Source organism: Emys orbicularis, chromosome 7 (genome assembly GCF_028017835.1).
Source record: "Emys orbicularis isolate rEmyOrb1 chromosome 7, rEmyOrb1.hap1, whole genome shotgun sequence".
NCBI classification, from domain to species: domain Eukaryota; kingdom Metazoa; phylum Chordata; order Testudines; family Emydidae; genus Emys; species Emys orbicularis.
Window position 1 is genome coordinate 51,618,231 of NC_088689.1, and position 25,153 is coordinate 51,643,383.

A 25,153-nucleotide genomic window follows, 5' to 3' on the forward strand; every position below is an offset into this window, starting at 1 on the left:
ATTTGCTTGTTGTTTTAATTGGATGAAACATAGAATTGATCTAATGAGATCACGTTCTATGCTGCAAACCATAGTTATTTTAGACAAAACTGATTGAGGCCAAACATTAAGGGCCAATTTCTGATTCTCTTATTCATTCAGAATAGTATTTTACTCCACAAATGGCCCAATTGAAACCAAATGAGTCCCACTGAAACCAATAGACTACTCCAGAAGTAAGGTATTGCCCAACTTGAGCAAATGTATCAGACTCTGGCCCTTAATGTTTTAATCAATTTGATTTTAGTGATATTGTATTACTAGTAATTATAAAATGGGAATAACTGAGCAATCTGGCTGACTACTAGATGCAAGGCTAGTTTGCTATATGACCAGAACGGCAAAGGAGAATAGTGGAAAATAGGATGGGCAAAACACTATAATCAAATCATGGCCCCACCATGCATTTTATAGGACTATTCTAAGTCAAACCTGCTCTGGAATATCTAGAGCTCTTTAGTTTATGCCACTTCTCAATTTCTGTTGCTCTTAAGAAACTTTCCCTGACAAAAGCCTAAACTTTCCCCTCCTTAGACTTGGACCATTGTTCATTCTCTTCTGAGACTATACATTAAATTTCTGCCTTCATGTATATGCTTAGTTTAAAGTTTTTCAGAGATGGCGACTCTCTCTCGCCTTTACTTTTCTGGGTTATGTAAAGGTTACTCTTTTAGAGCCTTTTCCTGTACAATTCTGAGTCTCCTCAACTCCCAGTGAAGTCAGCATCTCACAGGAACCGGATCCTTAGTTTCTCTTCATTCTGTTTGAATTCCAATCATTGCCTCCTACTTGTTGCCCAGCTTTGCACTGTCTCTCATTTTGTTATGCAGAGGCGTGCCAGAGGCAACATAACGACAACAAAAATTGTGCAAAAATAGGGGCATCAGAACTTGAATTGTGGTGAGGCGAACTGCATGTAAAGTTTCAAATGCATTGCCTCAGGATTACGGAGAGCAATCTTCTTCCCTAGTTTCATATGTAAGCTCCCTAAGTATACTGAACAATGTTGGCCATGTTTTTTATTTTCTCAAACTTTTCTAGTTATCTGTCCCCTGCTTGTAGCCTTACTTTTTATTTATTCTTCTCTCTAGCTGCACAACTATGCATTTGTTTTATCAGCATTGAATCTCATGCTGTTGCATGCAGCCTACTGTTCTAAGACATTGCAGTTTGGGCTTTTTCTTCTCATTTGCTCCCCCTCTGATTTTAAAAATTGTCAGCAAATTTGATCCTGGTTGAATTTAAACCTTCTTCTAGATTGCTAATGAAAATAGTGAATAATATAGGTCCACATGGTGATCTGTGCAGTATCCCTCTTGATATTGGTCCCCGCGTGCAGGACTCAATATTATCGATCACACCCTCTTTACTATTAATCATCCAGTGTCACAGGCACACTCATTGACGGACCGACATAATAGTTGTTGGAAGAATTAACTTGTGTTACATGTTAAACTAGTGATGGGGCAGCTCGCACTTTCATTAGGTGCCTGAATGTCAAATAGTGGCTATTCTAGAAAAAAAAATGAATAGGAATTTTATTAAGTGATCAAATTGTGCAGAGTTTTAAGACCAAGGTTTTCTAAAGTGACAAATGATTTTTGGGTGCCTTAGTGTCTGGGTGGCCAACTGAGATAACTTGGAATCATTTGTAAATAAATCAAAATCTGCTCCCATTGAAATTAAGGATTAAACTCTCCTGGACTTCAGCAGGACCAGGATGGCTCCCTTAGTGGTTGATGATACAGGTCTAAATTCCACGTTTCACTATGCTTTTAAAAAGCTTCACACAAAATACAACTCTGTGTTTTCAGTATATACTTTACTGAGTGGGGAGTCACCCTCTTCAGCAGAAATATAGCACATGTGCAGTCGTAGGGAGGAGAGGAAAGGTTCCCATCACAAAGTTCCTCCCATGTAGTGGGTGAATTCTCCCCTCCCCAATGTGGAAAATGTAGGAGGTTTGGCCTCAACTCCCATAGATCTTGGGGATCTGCCAGAAGCCGTGGCAAACTGTACCAGCTCTGCATGCTGCTCCCTACTGTGGCCCCACTTCGTGCTACAGAACAGCACTTTGAGAGACTGTGGTTAGGCCCTGCTCTGGACTCCCCCTAGAACAGCCCGTTGAGAGAGGTTTCATGGGCTGGACAGGGGATGGGTGACTCATATTGAATTAACATTTCTGTGGATTCCCTACTTCTTCCTTGTTCTCCACATGCCACCCACAGATCCCTGGAGCCACAGAGGGCGCTTCCACATGGGTGTGGGGGACAATATTGCTGAGGAGACTGACCATCCTCTTTTGTGCGGTGGCCCTCTGTGCACAGCTCTTGTGGGAACAACCGCTCCAAAGTAATTTTCATAACCATTTATAGTGAGTGTCATTCACAGGGAATTAGAATCTGGATAATTACTAAAGTCTATGGTAGGATTACCATATTTCAACAATCAAAAAAGAGGACACGGGGTGCCGTCCTAGCCCCGCCCCAGCCCCCTCAGAATCCCCCTACCCCCTACCTGTCCCCTGACTGCCCTCTCCTGAGACCCTCCCCCACCCTAACTGCCCCCAGGACCCCACCCCCTATCTAAGTCTCCCTGCTGCCTGTCCCCTGACTGCCCCAACCGCTCTCTACACCCCCTTCTCCTGACAGCCCCCCCAGAACCCCCAACCAATCTAACCTCCCGTTCCCTGTCCCTTGCCTGCCCCAACCGCTCTCTACACCCCCTTCTCCTGATAGCCCCCCCAGAACCCCCAACCAATCTAATCCCCCCGTTCCCTGTCCCTTGCCTGCCCCAACCGCTCTCTACACCCCTTCTCCTGACAGCCCCCCCCCAGAACCCCTAACCAATCTAACCCCCCCGTTCCCTGTCCCTTGCCTGCCCCCCCCACCAGGCCGAGGGAGAGCTGCAAGCTCCATGTGCAGCCAAACACTGTGGTGCTGCTCTGCGGGGGAGGGGGAGGGGACTCTGGCTGCTAGAGGCCCCAATGGCTGCGAGCGGCTTTCAATCAGGCCCAGCCGTCCAATCAGCTGCGCCGCACTCTGCATGAGGGGAAGGGGGAAATCCCGGACATTTCTACTTTATTAGAAATCCCCCCCCCCGGACGGCCATTTAAAGCTGAAAAAGCCGGACATGTCTGGGGAAACCCGGACGGATGGTAACCCTAGTCTATGGGCCAGATCCCCAACTGGTGTATATTGGGTATAGCTCCACTGACTTCAGTGGATCTATGTTAATTAACATTAGCTGAGGTTCTAGCCTTATATAATGGCTTTACAAAATTACAGCAGAAAATGCAAAGAAAATTGTTTTTGTGTTGGATTGCACATTTTAGGCCCAATCATGCTGCCTGTACTCAGACAAAACTCTCTATGGGACTCAGTTGGGATTTGCCCTGAGTAAGGAGTGCAGGATTGGGCCTTCACTCTGCAGCATATAGACACAAATATTAATATTTGTAGATTAGCATTTGCAAATTTTATTTGAAAAAAATCAGCTTCCCTGCGCTCTTGGGAATGACACTGGTATCAGTGATCTACAGAGATATCTTTGGCAGTATTGAACAGTCTCTCTAGTGAGGCTCTGTTTAGTAGAATTCCCAAGTTTGGAAAATGAATAGTGTTGGGTGTTCAGTATAATCGATAGACCACAGACACCGTAGCCATGAGAGCCCCAGATCCACTGCAATTGTTGAAAAAGTGTTGTACGATGCTACAAACTCATATTATCCAGGCATGGTCGCCTGCTGGCTGATTCAGTAATTATTTTTCCTCCATTTTAACTCCCTCCTACAGATATTGCCAGCTCTTAATATGTTTGTTCAACAATTCATGTTGTGCCGACTTTGGCATCACAATGGTTGGATATACAAGTTATTTAGTGTGGATCCATCTATCATTCCACTGAATACGTTCTGGTTCTAAAGTTGTCTTAACATTCCCTTCATGAACATGGCAGATCTGTTCTCTCTTTTGATGATGGTTAGAAAATTGAGGGAAATCTTCATTTGAACCACTGGATTCTTGTAAGCTTAACTATTGTATCTGGAATATTGTCGGTTTCCCCCACCCCCTCTTTTCAATCATTGGGTCTTGTTTAAAGCTAATATGGACTGATCTAGACTACACAAAAATTTAAATATAAGGTAATAATGCACAGACATTCTTTTAGCAAGTTCCTTCCCCAAATGGTCAAGTGTACCACTTGTCCCTTAATGTCAGTTGTTCTGACCTTCAACATATTAGTCTGATAAGGACAACTTTACTCTGGCTCTTTAGTCTCCAGGAGTGTGCATCTATACATAATACCTACCTACATAACATTTTTAAAGGGTCTGGGAAAATCTTGTACTACTATCTCTGGGTTCTCAATAACCCACATACTGCCTCTTGGGTATTGCTTTCCTGTTTTGATTAGGTTAGTGCTTAAAGCAAAATAAAAAAAAATGTATGAACTTGTGCCTCAAGCATCTACAACACAGATTTAATATCTGAGATTCAAGCAACGTCTTTGCTAGTTTTGTACCTCTTCCCCGCCCATATCAAGCAATTACTGCACAATTTCCCATACTTAGGCTCTGATCCAGCAAAGCACTTAAGCATGAGTGTAACTGCTTTGCTGAATCAGGGCCTTCAGAAAAGTTTACTTACTGGTAAGGACATAATTGTCCCAATATACTTTCTGGAGGTTGCAAGTTACTTAATCTCATTTACAAACTGGATATCTTGAAAGAAAATGAGTTAAATCAAAGGTTCAGAGTTTTATAAAGTTATATACTTATCAAAGAAACCGATCATTAAATAAATGTTCTGGGGTCTGCTCTTGCATTCTTTAACTTCTCATTGACATCCATGGGATTTTCCCTAAATAAGACTTCACTTCCCTAATGCAAAGTGAGTATAATATATTCTTTCTAGTCTAAATGCCTGATCCAAAGCTCATTTCAGTCAGTCTGTTCATTGACTTCAGTGGGCTTTGGATCAGCCCCCAAGAGATTAATATATATGTATGATCCACATAAACTCGGGGCCTACTCCCACTGATTTCAGTGCAAAGCTCCGATTGACTTCAGTGAGGGCAGGAACAGGATCTTTTATATCAGTGTTTGGGAAAAGTACATTTTAAAACATATCTTCCTAGATCCTTGAGATGAAATCTTGACTCATAATCTTATAAATAACTCTTTTAAATAGGAAATGACAAAAAAGCAAATGGCTTTGGAAAAAATCAGTCTTCAGAAATGTCTGCTATATTTTGAGAATATTCATGGACGACCTGTAAGTATGCCATGGAAAGATAGGTAAATTTCAAATTATATTGCATAGAATTTCTTTAACAAATACTTTTAAATATAATACATTAAATATATTTAGATCACTCTTACACATTCAACATTATTGTAGTTGGTTCAAAGCAGTCTTCAGATGTAAATGTCCATTGCTTGAAAATGCTAAACTGTGACCAAGTTTTTTTTAGAAATAAAATAACAAAGCCAGTGTTTGGTGACATTATATTGGTCTTCAATAGCAAAATATTGCAAAGATAATGGTAAGAATGCTCAAGACCCTGTTCTGATCTTCCACAATTTGCACCTTGACTTAGGTATGTTGTGGTTGAAGTAGTGTGCGATCTGACATGTAATTTGGTTTTGAAATTTATACATTATTAGAGCATTTAACAGCATAGGAGAAAAGTGTTACAAGTCAGGCCACAATACAGAATGTGACAATGTTATGAGTTATCACCTACATTTTCCTTTATTTATTGAAGATGTTAAGCCTATCCCTATGCCGAGAAACCTGCCAAAATTGGCCAAGATACAGCAAAGCACTCAAGCACGTGGTTAACTTTAAAGTTCCATGGAACATGAAGTCAGTGAAATTACTTGCATGCTTAAAGTTAAGCACATGCCTAAACACTTTGTTTAACCAAGGCTAATGGTGCAGGAATCTTAACAGGATGTGGGATTGATGTCTCTGATATAACTAACATTGATTAAATGTTAAGGTTCATGATTTGGCATTTCTGATGTAACTACCTTACAACAGTAATCATGAGAATGGCAAATGTATGTGTGTTGGAGATAAATATGCCTAAAATGATGGGCAGTTGACATTTTGTGAGGATATATTATCGTATCTTTTCATTTTCTTTCCAGATATCAGGTGTTACCATCTAACAATACTTCCTAGATACGCAGTGGTCTTCATTAGGAAGTTATTATTGACCTAGTTACCACAGAAAGGAATCTGAAATGTGGCACTCATTATCCTATTCTGAGACGAGCAGTAGTCTCAGAACTACATCGTCATAGTTCCTGTGGTTTAATAATGCTTGGCAAAAGTTGCCTTTTTAATAGTAGCCACCATATAATGAGTTTTTAGGATAACTACTAAAATATATACCTTAAGATTGTGCTGATGAGATTTTTGCTAGACAGTTTTTTCTATATTTAGCAATTGTATATTGCTTTTAAAATAATCATACTGTACTTAAGAGGCTAAAAACCTCATACTTCAGCACATAATCCAACCACTAACTGTCTAGGATTGAAAGAAACTTCCTCTTAAAGGGGTTATTATATAATTGCCCATTATGGAGTTTCTTGTACCTCCTTGAAGCATCAGGTAACAGTTATTGACTGAGGCAGAGTACCAGACTAGATGGGCTGCTTATTTTAACTGGTATGGCAATTACATGTTCCTGCTTCTTACCTGGTATTATATATATAAAAATATTGAAAATTATTGGGCCAGATTCTCAGCTGAAGTAAATTGGTGTTGTTCTGACGACTTTATTGGAAGCATGTTGTTCAGTGGAAGATCTGCCTGTTAGTCAACTAATGAATATTGTTGGGGAAAATGGACTTACATACCTTAATAGGCAAATTTCATGCTCCAGCACTGATCATAAATGCTGCTGCTACCATCAGTCCTTGAGCATGAAGAGCTGTCCTAATAAGGTGAGAATTTAGCAATCACAGTGCTGCACTTCAGAGCCAGTAATTAGAAGTATATGTAACATTTTCTAGGGTGCCCTCTCATTATGTTTGATTTGACAGTCAGCAGCTTGTGCAAGTTGAGCTATTTTTTTCAAATATTTCAAGTTCACCTAATTTAAGCAGTTCTTTGTTGCTGTCAGAAGGAAGGTCCCACAATCTCCCTTTTAATGTGGGAGCAAGATCAAGAACAGCCTACCAAAGTGAGACTTGAAGAAGTAGCAATAACTGATTTGTTGAAATATCAAATGGCTCTCTAAGGGCTCTGCTGTCTGTCAGAGACACAGCCCCACCGTTGGAGGAAGCACAAAGCTACATGTTCCGAGTGGGGCCTCTACTTCAGGGCACAGTGGGAGTGCACTGATGCTGCCCCTCTTTAGGGGGTGCCATATATGCCCGTTTGCCCTGCCTTGTCTCCACCCTCTTTAGTATGTCTATTGCCTCATGAAAAGCGTACCTGAATGCTGCACAGAACCATAAGTAGAGGATATTTCTTGTCCTTTCCCTTCCTCCCTGTGTGTTTGTGGAGCAGATGGCTCTAAGATTTCTGGAACATCTCTAGGTTTTCAAGTACACAGTCCAAAGCCCAGCTAGGCAAAGAACCCAGGGAAACATGGATTCTTTATGCTAGAAAGACCAAAAGTGAGAGAGTGTAGAACCCTGATACATGAAGATTGTGGTAGCTACAACCAGTGAGGAATGGACGTACAAAGATGAAAGTGTCTCCTTCAGGAAACAAGCACACTGTTTTTTCTTGGTATAGAAATTTATAGACAATCATAGAAAAATGTTATTTTGGTATAAAATGTTGGAGCTTTTTGATGGAAAGCCAAAATTTTCAGTAAAATTTAAGTTTGGTTTTCAAAAAATGATTTTTTTAAAGAAAATATTTTTCAAAACCCAACTTTTTTTCAGTTTGTGTCATAAGAAGAAAAATACATTATGGGGAATTTTGAAAAAAAGGAAATAAAAAAAAAATCCCACACAAAATAATTTGCATTTTTCAAACAGATCCAGTTATGGGTAATAACACCATTTCCACAAAAGACAAAAATAAAACCACAGCTGAATCATTACTGGTGAAAACTGAGGGATATAAAACTGGAGCATTTTGTGCTAAAGACACAGAAAGGCATCAAAGGAAGTGATTGTATTTATGGCCCTACTCATAACCAAGGAGAAGGAAACCAAGTCCTGTTGTACAGAGTAAATGACATGTTGGCTCACAGGAAGGGATATCACTAATGGTTGCATTACAGTAGTGGGATTTTGGATTAAAGAAAGCTGATGATGTCCATCCTGTGCCCCAAATAGGGTTATTCAGTAGCCACAGACTGACCAAAATTTTCTGGTGCGTGATCTGCAAATCCACACATCTGATAGATTCTGCCTATCATGTGCCATATTTGCACTGAGAACAATGGTGCTTTGAGACACACTTTCTGGAAGTAATTCTATAAAGTGGCCTTGAACCAACTCTTTCCCAAACAGCTATGCCCCTTCTTGGCTGTTTCAATTGCCTAGGATATTCTTACTGTACATCCCTAACATTGAACTCCCGGCAGCGAGTGGCAATGAATTCTCAGTGGTAGATCCTCAGCTCTAGAAAATTTGACCTTTGTTGGTCTGCCCAAACTACAGTTTGGCAACCTTTAAAACTGTGTTTTCAGGTTAACAATCCCTTATTTGCAGTCAAACAGTTTTGTGACCTACACCCCTATTTACATTTACTATAAGAGTAAAAAATGTTTCAATTATAACAATGAGACATTTATATAATTTGTATGTTTTGAGAGGTTGACCGGAATGCTTGACCTTGAAGGATAAGTGTATAGGGGAGCGAGGTTTTCTTTGCTGTAGATTGGAATAAATTTCTGATATCTCGCAACCCTCCCCACTGATTGCTTTAGGACATAATACGAACAGGTAACCCATTGGAGGGGTTTGTTTTTGTCTTGGTTTGGATTGGGTTTTTTAGGAGATGGAATGGAAGGGTGGTTAATTTCGGTGGCAAGCATGTAAAATGGTTTGGTTTTGTGGCTGGATGTGCTTGGCGGTTTTGTACACAAATCTACTTACTGTTGGATAGGCAGGAAAATATTGTCATATACAGTAATAAATAAAGCCTCCTGGGCAACAGACTCCTTGAACGACAACCCTTTTTAGTAGGATAATGTATGACAATGAGATGGAAAAGTCTTAAGCAAAGCTGGGCATTCTTTGCCTTTCAGAGAGACCTTAACAGTACCTACATTTACCACAGCACATTGTTCTGAAAGAGGTGAGACAGAAACTTGACTCTAGCATCAGACGTGGTGCTCTTTAGTGGAGGCAGATTAGATCTCTCTGGCCTTTTATCTGTGAAAGGAAGCCCCACAAAATTATAAGCATGAATTGTGCTGGCCTCTTACCATCACATGGCCTAATTATCCTTCCATTTATACCAGTGTATATCAGGAATAACTGCACTGAAGTCAATAGTGTAGAGGAGAATCAGGCCTTGACAGTTTAGCCTTGGGGCTAGAATATGATCTCAGCTGTACCAGTGTGAATTTGAAGTTATGCCATTCACTTTAATGGAGATATTCTGATTTACGCTGTAATGGCTGGGAGCAGAATGTAGTCTATGGTCCTTTCAGTTTTAAAATCTTGAAAGTATTCTTACATTTGAGCTTATCTACAATATAATAGACTATGTAACCCTAAAATTGTGACTAAAAGAATATAACTGACTATTGTCAAAATTGTTTTCTGTTTTTTGTTATTGGAATTATTAATATTTGAAATTATTAATATGGGAAACCACTAAACACCAGTTTACGCATAAATTCCTTTATTAAGTCCTGAGACCAAATGGTATTTTATACAGTTGCTCTAAACATGTCTAAAAAGGCTACATAATAAGCAATTTACTACATCCAAACAGTAACAAAACATTTATGAGCATTTGAGCAGGATAGTTACAAGCAGGCTAAGCCCAGGGGTGCTTAGGCCCACATTGGTTGGCTCCAGCGTGGTCAGGCAGGCATTAGCAATGACTCCTTTGAGAGTTTACTTTTTATACCCTTTAACAATCAAGGGATGTTATTGCCAATTACTGACTTCAGCTAAAAACCAACTGGAGACAGTACACCCTTATTTCCAGTCTTAATCCAGAGATACAACTTCCTTTCTTCCCCCTCCTTCTTGCTTACCTACAGTTTTCCCATTCCACCTGGGTCCACATAGACTTTAACACTGGTGTGTGCGTTGGGGAAGGGGATGTTGGCTCATTTTAAGACAGATTCTCTGTATTTGGTTTAAAGCCATTTGCAGTCACCACTGTGGTCAGAGGCCTTCTTTTTAGAAACTGCCCCTTATCTCATTAGTTATTCTTTGAACCAGACATCCTCCCTGCTTTATTCCTTCTGGCTTTACCACTTTTTATTTTCAAATCTTTCCTTCTATTTGCTAGTCAGGGCCTTTCTTTACAACACATCTATAGACTCAAAGGCTTTAAGGCCAGAAGGGACCTTCGTGATCATCTAGTTTAGTCATACATTTCCTTAACCAAACTTAAGCTAACATTAATTCTTTAATTTTATACTTATCCTACAGTTGTATGTAGTAAAGCTGCACTCCACTTATGTGAAATGATTTTGAAAATAACACACTTGATTGTCATCAGGGTCTCAGCCCCGCTGCTATTCTTGATGGTGTGATAACTGGCCAAATTTTTTCAGGTGCAGTTATTAGTAGATCTCTACCCGTTTCTGTCCCCCCAAATCAGGGTGGAGAGGGAAGGGGAGAAAAAGGGGTTAGAAACTACTAACTACATCAGAACTGACTACTAATATGTGTGCCCACATGTTTTGAGGACACAAAACTGAGGGCCCAAAGTATTTAATTTAAATTGGCCTTTCTAACATAAGAGCTGGTGGAGATCATTTTGTTAGAAAGTGCCATCTCTGACAAAAGCAGCACCGAAGACCCTTTGAGAAATGGTACAATGGGGGTGCAGAAAAGATGTTTAGATTACGCTAAACATAGACATGAGATAACTGTTGCCCTACATTCAGTTCAGCTAATTTAATATGTGTAGTGCTGCTTACTGGTATTGTCTCCCACCTAAAATCTGCTTTACTAATATTTTCAAATACAGAAGAATTGTTTGCCTGCCAAGCCAACCTAACCAATTATGAAGTCAGGTGTTTATTTCCAGCAAGAAAATAACATTGTGCTGACATTAAGATATTAAATTGTCTAATAAAATACATGATTTATTTTTTACAAGCTAGTCATAACTTTAATTATATTAGAAGTTGGAGAACCAAGGGTGAACTTGTAGAGGCTCTGGCACAAGGCTGCAGTGTTTGGGTTGCTAACCATGCAGGAAAATGTGTTAATACCACCATAAAATCTGACTTCATTGACATTTTCACCAATTTAATAAATAATAATAACATTTCTAGTACTGTAGGGTTGTGTTATATACTCTTTTTAAAAATCAGCTGCTGGACCAGAATATTTGGCAAGGTCTCTTTACAGATATTTTGCTTTGCTGAGCTGCCCCTGCTGTCCTTTCTGGGTGTTGAGCTCTTTTGAAGATCTGGCCCATTATTTCTACAAGTATACTTCTAAAAGCAGCTATCATATCCCCTATGTAGTAATTATATGGATGTGAGGGGTGGAATGCAGCTCTCCTTTCAGTTATTTGGTTACACCATCCGTAATTATACCCAAGTATTTTGTATTCACTCACTTTTTAAAGTAAAAAAATACCATTAAGAAGAAGTTTGGCCAGTGTATTAGTCAACATGAGGATATTTACAATAGTTGTTTCAAGTAAATAATGTTACTCTTCTATTCATGGTGGTGGGTGTGTGAAATCCCCACTCCTGCAGGTGGAGACTTAACTGGGACTTAATTAGCGTGTAGATCATGTGCATAGGGGTAAACTTCAACCAGTATCCCCTTTACTAAGTACAGCAAATGCTGCTTAAATTTAATTAATCAAAAGGTATCATTTTAAAGATTTGTAATGGCAACCGCTATATCAACTCACTTTGCATGTTCCATGCTGATTTTTTGCAGGATGTGCATGTAACTGCATGAGAATTGATAAACTGCAGAACACAGATTGAGGAATATTTCCGTGTAATGCTAGAACCAGAACCTTGAAGACAGCACAATAATAGAACATTACTTAGTAAACATTATAGCATCATATTAGAAAATCCCGCATGCTGATTGGCTAACAAAACATTCTAAGCAGTGTTATCCCACCATACTACAGTTGCTGAAAATCTTACACTTCATAACAGTAATAGCCAAATTGTCAAAGAGAGCAGGCCCAAGATCCTTACACAATTGTGTGATTACATCTATATGTACAGTTAGCTCGACTGTAAGGGCAAATCAGCCTTAGTAGCTATTGTGGGCGCAGGAATGCAGCCATAGCAGCTATTGTGCCATGAATGCACGTTAGGGGCAACTGTCTAGGCATATATAGAAATAGAACTGTACACAAATGTAGAATGTCCCTTTCGGAAAACTTGGCTCATAGTGACCAGCACAACACATGCATTTGTATGTGTCAAACAGTTGTATCAAATGTAAGGAATGTACTTCTGAGTACCTACCTTTGAAGGCTAACTAACTGCTTAAAAACGGAAAACACTAATTAAAAACATATTCAGCGAAAAAATACAGAAACTCTGCTTGTTCCAAATAAGATTTTACCTTTATATTTTTAGCAAATACTAAAGATCAGCCATAAACAAAATGTCACTGTTCTACAAACTTCACGATGGAGGCAGGAGTGCAGTGAAAGACTACACTTAAAAAAAAAGCTGCCCAGTTGCTAATTATTATTAAAACAGCAGCCTTAGGAATGTTACTGGGTTTGCCAGTGAGCATGCTGGGAAAGTCTGCTGATATCTTAATAAGAGAGAGGGCTGGCTCTTCCCTGCTTATCTGAAAAGTCAGCCAGAGGAGAAGCTAAAAGGGGCTGTAGCCTTAAAAATATTTTTCTCCATTTTGGCGGTCAAGGGCAAGAAGGCCTGTCTACTGCAATGAAACTGAATGTGGTGACTGGGAGTAAAAACAGCACCCACCTTCCCCTACAGAGGGCAACAATATAGGGTAGAAGGAGCACTCACAGACTACAGTGAAGGATACTTTAAAGATACTCCATAACTGGATTAGATTAGACAGGCTGATGGCATTCAGCAGCATTCCTCTGCGCTCTCTTCCTTACTCCATATATCCCGATAACTTTCCATTTCTGGGCTATTGCCCATGCCTGCAGTCTATCCATATCCTTCCACCTCTGCCCCCACATACTCACCTGCAGTTGTGGAGATAATTTCTACACAGTAGAGCGGCAGCAACTCCCATGAGTGCTTAATTGGTCAGTGTGGGGATTGACAGGGATTTGAGAATAGGGTGTTGTGGAGCACGGGGAGGTGATGAACTCATTTGCAGGTAATTCCTTTCTGATAATGTTGCCCTAGGACAGGTATGAAACCACAGAGTTAGAAGGGACTACAAGGGTCATCTAGTCTAACCCTCTGCCAAGATGCAGGTATCCTACACAGTTAAATAGATTAGGTATGTTTTTACCTCTTCGGGCTACTGTGACTGGCCAACTCTTTCTTTTAATAGAGTAGGATGGCCTGTTGCACAGCCAGAATCCATAGCCTTTACATGACTTATGCAATTTGATAGGCTGTAAGTATTTTTGGTTGGATTGGGTTCATAGTACACAAACTAAAAAACAAAAAGCATTATCCCTAAATTAGGCACATCTGATGCTCAGGGGTTAACTAGAGAGAGAACAGAGAAAACTAACTCCTTTAACAATAGCGGCATCTTCAGAAGGGGAAATGTAACCAGTTCACCCTTTCCCCAAAATTAATGCAGCAAGGAGGCAAAGATTCCACCTTGTATATTTTTCATTAGAATATAGGTTTACACTTTTGTTTTCAAATTGTACACTGTAATGTTTTATGAATTATGCTACCATTACCATAAATATTCATAAATATTACCTAAAGCAATATTACATGTAAGGCCAAATTCTCCTTAGCTACACTGGTATAAATGAGAGCAGAATATGGCCCATAATGCTTGTTTTTGAGAAGAATATACTTTCTTACGGTTTCTTTTTAGGTAACTAAACAAGAGAGGAGTATTATGAAGCCTCTTTATGACAGATACAGAATTATCAAGCAACTTCTCTCAACACCATCTTTGATTACAACAATTGTAAGTTGGAAAGAATTAGTATTTATCATAAAGAAGCTATACAAGATTCTGAATTGTGCTTTGTATGCCAGTTTAGTGACATTCTAATCACTCTTACACATGAAGGGCTTATAGAATACTTATTGATCAAATCATCTGGTTGATATTTCAAGAGGAGTAAACATCCTACATGATTCAACCCCAAAGCATGCCAGAGGTCATGATGTAAAACATCAATTTCTGAATCAATCAGTTTACATGGGTGGGGAGGGGATCAGGTGAGGGAGTTCAGTTTTTAATCTTCACCATTACAAACAAATCTACACCACAAAATGAAAGCAATTCTCTCTATTATACTGTTAATATATCCTCCTTGATCTTTGTTTGTTGAAAATACTTTCATTACTACTTAGCACATTAAGATCTTAGCATAGCATTTTGATCAATGCTATACCTGTGTGAAAGAAAGAAAACCTTTTCATGTATGTGATTCTGATTGTTAAAAATAACAATGTTTTTTAAAAAATATAAAATACATGTCAAAAATTGATGAGGTAGAACTGGTGTCTTTACTCACACTGGGTAGTGCTTTACTTTGTGAATTCCCCATTTCAGCAGCACTCCTTGCAGAATGAGGTACCACTGAATGTGAGCTGCAGTAGCCGATTCTTACCCTATGTAAATTGCTTGTCTCATCACTATCAAAGAAAATACTACAGTAACTCCTCGCTTAACATTGTAGTTATGTTCCTGAAAAATTCTACTTTAAGCAAAATGATGTTAAGTGAATCCAATTTCCCCGTGTACAAGGGTTTGCCGGGGCTCGACCCCCTCTGGGGCGGCGGGGAGCCACACCGGCTCTCTACACACAGTTAAGGTTCGGGGGAATTAGTCTGGCCGCAGGGTCTTCCTCGGCAGCCCTTGTGGTACTGGAACAATCACCATAAGCCCAGACCCTGGATCAGGGTGGGGCAACATGGAGTCCGGTGCTCAGGCCCTCAGGCAGGGCTGAGCAACCACAGTACAATAGAAATAGGCCCAGGCCCTGGGTCGGGGCGGGGCAACAATAAGTCAGGGGCTCAGGCCCTTAGGCAGGGCTGGGCAACAACAGTACAATTAGTAGCAAGCCCAGGCCCTAGGTCAGGGCGGGGCAACAATGAGTCAGGGGCTCAGGCCCTCAGGCAGGGCTGAGCAGTAGCAGTAGGCCCAAGCCTCCACAGACCTGGGAGAGGGGGGGAGACTGCCACCCATGAGTTGGGTGGCAGGGGGCGACGCAGGCCCTCCCACTCCACTGCGTCCCAGCCCGGGGACCTAGCAGCGGCAGAAGACCCGCTGCTGAGTCAGTGGGGATCCTGGCCGCAACACAGTGACATGGGCTCTGGCAGTGCTGCAGCCAGACTAGGGTCGGCTGCCCCCGGGCTACTTCCAGACTCCCCCTCGGGTAGTATCTGGGTCAGGGTGTTGTCCTCTGGGGGGGTCCCACACCATGAGGTCCTCTGGGTAGCGGGCGCAGGGCAGGCTCAGCAACTCCTCCGGGTAGCGGGCGCAGGGCACGCCCGGCAACTCCTCCAGGTAGCGGGCGCAGGGCAGGCCCGGCCAGTCCTGACGGCCTCTTGAGCCGCGGGGTTTTCCCAGCCATGGGCCAGGCTGGAGTCAACTGGCCTCTCCGGTGGCTGGGCCTTACTGAGAGGTGAGGGTGAGCCTTTATACTTCCGGGTCGCCGCCTGACCCTCTGAGGGATGGGCTCAGAGCTCCCTAGCTCCGCCCACTCCGGCCTCCAGATGGGCTCGTCCCCCTCTGGGGCGGCGGGGAGCCACACTGCCTCACTACACCTCATAAGAATTAATGTAACTAGGGGGAGTAGGGGGGTTAGACTCCAGGGATTTTTTTTTTCCCCAGACAAAAGACTATATATATATATATATATATACACACACACACACACACACACACACACACACACACACACACACACACAGTATAAGTTTTAAACAATTTAATACTGTACACAGCAATGATCATTGTGAAGCTTTGTTGAGTAGGTGGAGTCAGAGGGTGGGATATTTCCCAGGGAATGCCTTACTGTTAAATGATGAACTAGCACTCTGCTAAGCCCTCAAGGGTTAATATGTTGTTAATGTAGCCTCACAGTCTACAAGGCAGCACAAATGGAGGGAAGGGGAGACAGCATGGCAGAGAGAGACCGAGACATACACCCTGTGTGAGAGAGACACGCATTGACCCCACTCTAAGTACACTGCCCTTTTAAGTAGATCAGCAAGTTGAGACAGCAGCTGCTGCCAGCAAGCTCCCTCCATCCTGAGCCCTGTCGTGTCCCCCCCGCTCTATGGAGATGGGGGGCAGGAGCAGGGGGGAGGGGGAACACCCTGACATTAGCACCCTCCTACCCCCCACCCCCGCACAGCAGGCAGGAGGCTCCCGGAGCAGCTCCAAGACAGAGAGCAGGAGCAGCACAGGGCAATGTGGAGAGGGACAGCTGCACTGCCGGCAACTGAAAGCCTGCTGGGCGGCTGCCACACAGGGAACTTAGGGGAGCGGGGAGCTGATGGGGGGCTGCCGATCCACCCTGGTTCCAACCCCCCACCAGCTAGCTCCAACAGGCTGCTCTTCCTGCAAGCAGTGGACAAAGTAGGCGGCTACCAAACAACGTTATAAGGGAGGATTGCTCAACTTTAAATGAGCATGTTCCCTAATTGATCAGCAACGTAACAACGAAACAGGATGACTTTAAGTGAGGAGTTATTGTAATTACATAGCCTTGTTCCACATCTTGTGGTAATGTTAGCATGGGACTTCCACATGAGCTTCAGGGAGTTAGGCACCCTACTCACATTGAATTTCAATAGGGTTCATTGATTCCTTTGAAAATCCCAGCCATAACCTTATTTCTTCAGAATCTCTTTAAAGCTTCCTTCATGTTAACGTCTAATGAACTTTGGTCCATGCATTTTTTAAAATCTATAAATAACAGTTTAAAAAAAGCCCATATTTTGGTGGAAAATTTCATCATCTTGTACTGTAGTATAACTATAAAATGTGTTGCAATATGGTCGTCCTTTTTTGGTTGCTAAAACCATTTGTAACCCTAAAAATACCTCTAGAATTATTCTTTTATGCATATTGTAGCTTTAATTTATGAAGACTGTTAACACTAAATGGTACAAGTTTACTTTATGGAGAATTAAACAAAGGGCTCTCTCATTGCAAACCTTACTCACGTGGGGAGTTTAATTGATTTCAATGGGACTAGTTTAATGAGTAAAGGTTTCAGAATCATGCCCTAAATCCTATTTAAAGGCATGTTCTTGCAAACTTTTTGTTGTATGAGTAATCAACAGTAAGTAATTAGTAGAGCTACTTCTGGAAGTAAGGGCCAGATTCTGCCACATTTAGTCATGGCAAGTAATGTCTTACAAAGCAATTTGTCCCATTAGCGGTTGTAGTGAAAAATCTCAAAGTGTGTCTAGCTATTGGTTTTAATACCTGTAACCTCTTGTATTTTCAATAAATAATAACATGTAGACAGCTAATTTGATAATGATTACAAGCAGGAGGAAGAAGATTCAGATGAAGACCATTCTCAAAGCAGCCATGAATCATCATCCAGTCCGGCATCTAACCTTCCTGTAGATGACCATCTGTATTGCTCAGATGAGGAGAATGAGCCTGCAATTGTTTCACCTCTGGATGAAAAAAAGGCAATCAAACAATCAGCCCTATCTCTGTCCAATTTACATGAGGCCACAATGTGAGTTTTGCAGTTTTTCTTAATACATCAAAAAACAAAACAAACCACTTACATGTTCTAGTCACAGCATGATCTATACTTACTGTCAGAATCTCCCAAGTGTCAGGAAGCTCTAGACCTAAGGATTGAGTTATTTCCTTTTTATGAGAGAAAGTAGAGACAGGATATTTATTTGATCAACTTACCTGTAGTTTGCTGTACTTTGTGTAACTCAGACAGCTCTAGGGTGATCTGCCTAAATCCAGAAAGAGAGAGGCAGAGGAATATACCTATATAAGAGAAATAATGATATGCAAATAGGTAGAGACCACATGATGACATAGTATAAATGATTTGTCGACTTACCTATTTTTTGTCAGAAAATGTAGACATTTATCTACTTAGTTTCTTAAGACTCTTGTGGAATAACACACGTTGGATAAGGAGACTTCAATATTAGTGGTGGCTTGACCAACCAGGCTAGTTTTTTTTTATTTATATATTACAGTTCTATTGGTTACATTTCATATTTCACAACTGTAGTGTCGCTGGTGTGAAAGAGGACACCTTTTCAACTGAAGAATCTGAATTATATTATCACATTTCTAAAATGTACAATAGTAGACTGTAAGAATTATTGTAAATTCAGTCTGGCCTGGTATAACTGTTCATGTATTTTCACTATGTTAACATAATTCTATTATATCTTTGTCAAAGAAAATTATTGCTGTCAACAAGGGTGTCAACAAACTCCAAAAAGTGATACAAACAGTGATTTGGAATCTTGTTATGTTTTGTGTTTCTATGAAAAGGGCAGATTATGGTCACGTTGTTCAGTTGTGGGGATGCATGTGTGCTGATGTCATTCAGCCCTGGTGCTCATTGATTAAAACACAAGCTATGAATGAATATGATCTCATATCTTATAATATTCCTTGTATTTCCCATGTGCTTTGATTGACACCTGAGAGTCAGAGGCATGAATAAAGTCTGTTAGGTCCTACCAAGTGAGTGAAGATAACAAGAATATATGTTGTTCTGTGGAACTCACACTGTGTAAATGATGCAGCATGCAGAAGTGCTGCTGAGATTTCTCAGCGCATCACATTATTATGAAACAGTATCTTTTAGGACATATTCTGAAAGTGTTTTATCTTCTGCCTAAGGACCTTATCCTGCAAACGCTGCCCAGCCTAGTTCTTACTACAATGTGCAGTTCCACTGACTCACAATAAACAGCACTGCATTTGATGGTAAGTGTTTGCAGGATCAGGTCCTATGCTGCTAATCGTTTATCCCTTTGTTACTTATGGGCCTGAAACTGTAAGGTGCCATGTGCTTCCTGTGAGATGCCAAGCACCATGAACTCCACATAGAACTAAGGGTGCCCATAGGATTAGGGTCGGAGTGTTTTATTGCTTCCTTCCATAGATTCTCTGCATTCCCTTTGTTAGAGGAGTGTGAATGGCACCAAAAGCAAGGAAATGCTGCAGATTTACACTTGTGCTATCATAAGTCCATTATACTCAGACTTGGAAGAAAATTTTAGGATTCCTTGAATTTAACAGGTCTAATTTGGCACTGAGATGAATAGACACACCTGTCACTGTGCGCATATTGAAGGGCCACATCCAGCCCTAATGTTTTAACTATTTCCAAGTCCACATAGGCTTCAACTTCCTCTACCTCCTTTGTAGGCCTGTGCTACTTGAACATCTCAGAGAAACAAGAGCTGACAAGAAAAGGCTTCGCAAAGCTCTGAGAGAATTTGAGGAACAGTTCTTTAAACAAACAGGAAGGTAAAACAAAACCTTTTTCATGTATTTTAAGCAGATTTTTATGTTTCCATTAAAGAACATATTCTTAAGCAGCAGGGACTTACCTGTAGTAATTGGGCTGGGGGTGGGGGGGAGGAGGTGGGATTCTGTTATCTTTTGTGCTTTGAGAGTCCCAAGGGTAGCTACAGCCCAGGATTGGAAGGGGACTGCTGGGAGCAACATGGAGGCATTAGGCCTCTATGGAGATGATTTTTTGCTCAGACAATTCCTCCAGGATCTGTGCAGATCCTTGAAGTTCTTCCAGGTTTAGGGTAGCCCCCATAACATATCCTGTGAGGGGGAAAAGCCACCCCTTGCAGATCCACAGGGAACTCTGCCAGAGGATCAGTCCAGAAATTTCCTTCCCTAGGCTTATTGACAGAAGGAGCAATGTAACCCCTAGTCAGGGGCTGGAGTAGTCCAGCAGCAGCTGTGTCTGCCACACATGCACTATTAGGATCTCCTGATTTTACAGAATTTATATGCAGACAAATAGGTAGTGTTTTTTTTATAAATGTAAAGCTGAACTTTCCTGGAGACTTTTTACCATGACTGGTATGTTGGTGGCAGTCAACTCTGTCTTCTTAAATGGGCTAGGTGTGGCCAGAAGTGTAGGTAGTGTGGGCCTGATCGAAAGCCCATTGACATCAATAGTCTTTCCACTGAGTTCAGTGGGCTTTGGATTAGTCCCTGTGAGCAGAGAGGAGCCATTTTGTTGTTGGTTTTAATACAGATCTCATTTATGAAGTTTTTTTCTGTTTTGTTTTTTTGGGGGAGGAGGGTGTTGGGGGTGTATTGGTAAATTCCAGATTATACCTAAAACAAGGTGAGCTTTCATTCTAATTTTTCAAAAATGTAGCCCCCTCACACTTTCACATCACAATATTGCTCTGACGAGGAGCAATGTGTGAGGGTATAATATTTAAATTGTTCAATTTGCTTAAATGCTACTGAATTCATGACATGTCCTGAATGAAAAAAACTTTAACTCTTTGAGTGATCTCAGGTAGGTCAGGATGATTTCCTATCGTGATGAATATCAGCAGAAAGAACTTGTATGGTCTCAGTCCAATGCCCTCTGGATCAATGGGAGCTTTTCCATGGATTTCCCTGGGTATTGGAGCCGGTCTATATATGGTTCAAAAAGAAAACCATAGTGTGGTACCATGGTAGTTATATTTTCCATAATACTGTACAACAACATATCTGCATATCTTGGAGTGAAGTAATTATTACTTACACAGCTGACAAGAAATGTGATTGCCTTGTATAATCTAAACCTCAGAATTCAGTATTTTAATTGCCATTCCTATAATCCTACTTCATGATAGTGTGCTCTTTTTATATGTCTACGGGCATCTACAATTAGAAACAAATACAAAAAACAATCACAGCAGAAATAATTTTAAAACCCATTTTTCTTCTGTGTCATAAAATGACAGAGCTCTGTTTGACTGTTTCAGGAGTCCGCAAAAGGAAGATCGCATCCCCATGGCTGAAGAGTACTCTGAATATAAGCACACAAAAGCCAAACTCAGGCTCTTAGAGGTTCTCATCAGTAAGCACGATGTCTCTAAAACAATTTGAAGTCAATGAAATACATAGCTAGCGTTTGCTAGCAAAAACCCAAACAAACAAAAAGAATTTTACAGGTCTGGGTCTTTCTGCACAGTTATTAGACACACTGAGAATCTGATGCACTTTAATAATCTTATTAACTGAGAGTAGGAGAGGATGGCAATGTGTGTAAGAGTATGTAAACGGGAATGAGTGAACTGTATTTTTTCCTTTTGGAAAAGCCTTGAAGTGCACTATGATAATCTTAGAAGTTAAAGGGACACTGCAAAGTAGTTTAGGCCCTTAGTCTAACCCGCTTTACCTTAAAATTTATAATCCGTTAGGGAATGCCCTCCAGATTCTAAAAATAATCAGAAATCCACCACTCTGTCTCACTCAAAAGCAGTGTAATCCACTGTAGGCAAAACAACTTAGAACATCATATGTTAACTAAAAACCTATAGACCAAATTCTACCCTTAGGCTTCAAAGAGAGGTGCATATACATGGACAAAATTTGGCCCTGAATTCTTGGAGCTGAGTAAATTGAGGCTGCTGGAGAAAAAGAAAGTAGTAAAATAACTGCCAAATGCAATCATGTTTTTTGCGAATGAGAAAACGTCTATTTGGCAAAGCAACAAGGACTCACTGGGTAGGGAAGGAATGCTTGTTTCAGGTTTGCCAAAGGGTAGTATAAGACAATGTAAAGGGACTAGGTGCTGGCCTGTTAAATATGGTTGGCAGTACTTTTATAGTACCCTAAACAAAATTCAGTAAAATAAATTGATCATACATGCTGATTTTTTAGTTCTGTATTAAACATAGCACTTTATTTTGCCTGATGCTATAAAATTTTGCTTTTCGGACTACCAAAGCTTGTTTGGAAGCATGCACTTTGTAAAATGTTAAAGTATTTCCTGTGTTAGATATCTATATTAAAATAATGAGGAGAATAGTTTATTGCATTCTGACAAGATATTTTGGATAGATAAATGTATGCAGTATATAATTGAACGTCATGGTTGTGAGATGAGGAACTCTGGCCTTCTTGTTTCCTAAAAGTAAGACTACAAAAATATTTTTCTGTTGGAATTATGCATCCTTCAGCACACCCCACTTTGTAATGTAAAGGGATTTTCCTCACTCTTGTGATACATCATTTCTGTGTAAAGTGCAATATTTCACAGAAGGATTGTCAGCATTTTCTATTTTTCATTACAAATCAAAGGCAGGTATAATGGGAAAATGTCTAACCCAAACATGAAGAGATTAAAAAGGAAATGCGTTGCATCATGTTTAGTGTTTTGTTTAAATTGACATTTTGTATTAACTGCATATAAGGCACCTGTTTTGCTATCTTAAGGAAATGTTCATTTTCCGAAGTCTATTCTGTACCAACCACGTTTGTATTTATATTGTATGTAATGTTTCAGCATGATTTTAAGTAGTACCCATTTTCAAATGGTTTGGAGGAAAAAGTGTGACCACTACACAATGTGGATTTTTTTTTTTATTTCTATGAGGTTTGCTGTTTCACTGTATTGACTTGACAATTTATAACTTTTATGGATCAGAGTGATCTCCTTTCTAAATCGGTTTTAATTAAAGTAATCTAAGAGCAACAGGAACAGATACACAACTATTTGAGGTTTACAAACTACATCTTTGATAAGAGAAAATGGTTTCATGACATATGTATACAATTGCTATTAAAATGTACTCTATATATTCTATATGATTGTATAATATTTTATACAACAGTACAAATAAAATATTTTTCTATTATATTTATTATGTTTAAACACAATTTTTGTTTCCAGTTAGCTAATATAAATAACACTGTCAAACAACAAGTTGGAAGTGCTGACATTTCTAGGCTTCAAGATTTAAATCATGCTGCAATTACAACCTTTCATGCTGTTTGGAGTTATCCCAGTGTTTGTTCAGTAGATTAAAATAAATGCATATTTAAACACCATTATAAGCCATTATTTTTATTTTGCTAAAGCAGTTTACATAGGTTTTTGTTATGTTTGGCCAGGAACAAACAAACAAAAATTGCAGCATCTAGGTGTAAATGTTGTCAGAAAGAAAATTCAGGATTTCTGTTCCCCTAATGCTATAAACTATTAGAAGGAAGGAGGGAAGTTATATTAAAAATGCTATTAATGAATTTGAAAAACTGGTGTTTGCTTTTGGTGACAGCGGCATCTGCATGCTTCTGAAGAGAACATCTGACAATGGAAATGGACAACAGAGGTTCAAAGGCTCCTAAGTAAAGTGGGTAGGGATTAACGTCCAACACTGATGTTGCAGGTCTTGCAACTGGGATCTTTTTTTGCATTTGCAGTAGACGAGCTCATTACCTGATGACCAGTAATTTCTGCAACTGTGCCAAGGGAAAGATTCACAGGATCAGTGTAAATTACTTCTAAAATAACATCCTGGGCATGGTGATAAACCATGATGCCATCTTCTTCGGTGCAGGTCAGAAATTTATTATCCTTTGAATTTAGCTGAGGAAGGCGCTGCTTACAGAATTCATCTCCTGGTGAGCCAACAGGGGCAATAACAAGAATGACATAGTGATAAGCTGTGTACATGCAGTAGAAGTCCCCAAAGTACAAGTTAGTATTTGGATTGAAAAGTTTTTCGGCTGCAATCTCAAACCTGTATCTTCCATAAGGTGAATCTTGTGGTGGCTTCCCCGTGTTAAACTCAGTATTGCAGCTAAAGAAGATGCCTTCCAACTTCCCACTGATTGGAGAGCCATGGCTACCACTGTTATCCTTGACAGAAGGCTGCATTGCATTTCCATGTTGGTCTCTAAAAATGAATGACTATTATTGTTTATTTTGCAGTGAAGAGTACAAGTTTGATTACTTATAGGACTACCACCGTGTCACAAGGGACACAAAGAGAAACCAGTCATTTGAAAAATAAAGTTAACACCACCCCACAATCAAAGGAAAGCAAAGACAAATAAATGAAGACGTGACCGGGGCTCAGGGTGAGAAGGAATTGCTTTTCCATCTTGTCTCTGCTTCTGGAGGTGAGTTGTGTGGATAAAGAGGCAAAAACAGTAACAGAAAACCCACCCACCATATTTTTCCTCAGCAACTGTAACACTAGTGGGATTTTAAGTCTACATTGAAAGTTACAAATGAACCCAATCATGTTGCAATATTTTTTAACATTTTTAGTGGATGCTGTACACAAATTCACATAATGGCTAGTTTCTCCCCCCCCCCTTTTTTTTTCAGTGACACTATGTCAGGGAATTGCCCACATGCCCCCCATAACCTGCGGCTTACTTGGCTCCTACTTACATGATCGGGAGTAACTTAAGCAGACTCAAACACAAAAAGTCTCTCTCTCTGTTTTATTTAAATAGGTCTTCACAGATTTTGAATTACAGGAGTGCTTAACCCATACAACCACTGTGGAGTCCTGCCTGTGCAGCTCTGGAAGTTAGAAGTGGTGAAGATGATAATCTCAGTCTAATAAATTTGAGGAGAATTAATCTGTTTTGGCCCCTCTAAGACCCCATTTCATTTTCTTCTAAAGAAGCTGTTTCTCCACATTGCTAATACATGGCCCAATTTGGCTGCCATCAACTTGAATGGAAGCAGGACTGGACCCAAGATGAGATATAATTTGGTTCTTTCCAGCTGTAATTATCCTAAACCTAAATACACAAATCCAATCCCTTGCATTGCAGTTCAACTGTTAGTGAAGTGCACCGACTCTGTGTATGTATGTATACATA

The 25,153-nt window shown here is 40.3% G+C and overlaps 2 protein-coding genes across 2 annotated transcripts in view; one reads left to right on the plus strand and one right to left on the minus strand.

The window, feature by feature from the left end:
• FAM13C (family with sequence similarity 13 member C) overlaps positions 1-21,415 on the plus strand; it is a 240,051-nt gene extending 218,636 nt beyond the window's left edge. Inside the window, exons 18-22 of the mRNA XM_065408755.1 lie at positions 5,232-5,315; positions 14,189-14,284; positions 17,833-18,032; positions 19,709-19,810; positions 21,292-21,415. Coding sequence (XP_065264827.1) covers positions 5,232-5,315; positions 14,189-14,284; positions 17,833-18,032; positions 19,709-19,810; positions 21,292-21,415 — 606 coding nt within the window. The remainder of the gene's footprint in view (positions 1-5,231; positions 5,316-14,188; positions 14,285-17,832; positions 18,033-19,708; positions 19,811-21,291) is intronic.
• A 2,260-nt stretch (positions 21,416-23,675) lies between these two features.
• Positions 23,676-25,153, minus strand: part of PHYHIPL (phytanoyl-CoA 2-hydroxylase interacting protein like) — a 63,940-nt gene continuing 62,462 nt past the window's right edge. Inside the window, exon 6 of the mRNA XM_065408450.1 lies at positions 23,676-24,210. Coding sequence (XP_065264522.1) covers positions 23,676-24,210 — 535 coding nt within the window. The remainder of the gene's footprint in view (positions 24,211-25,153) is intronic.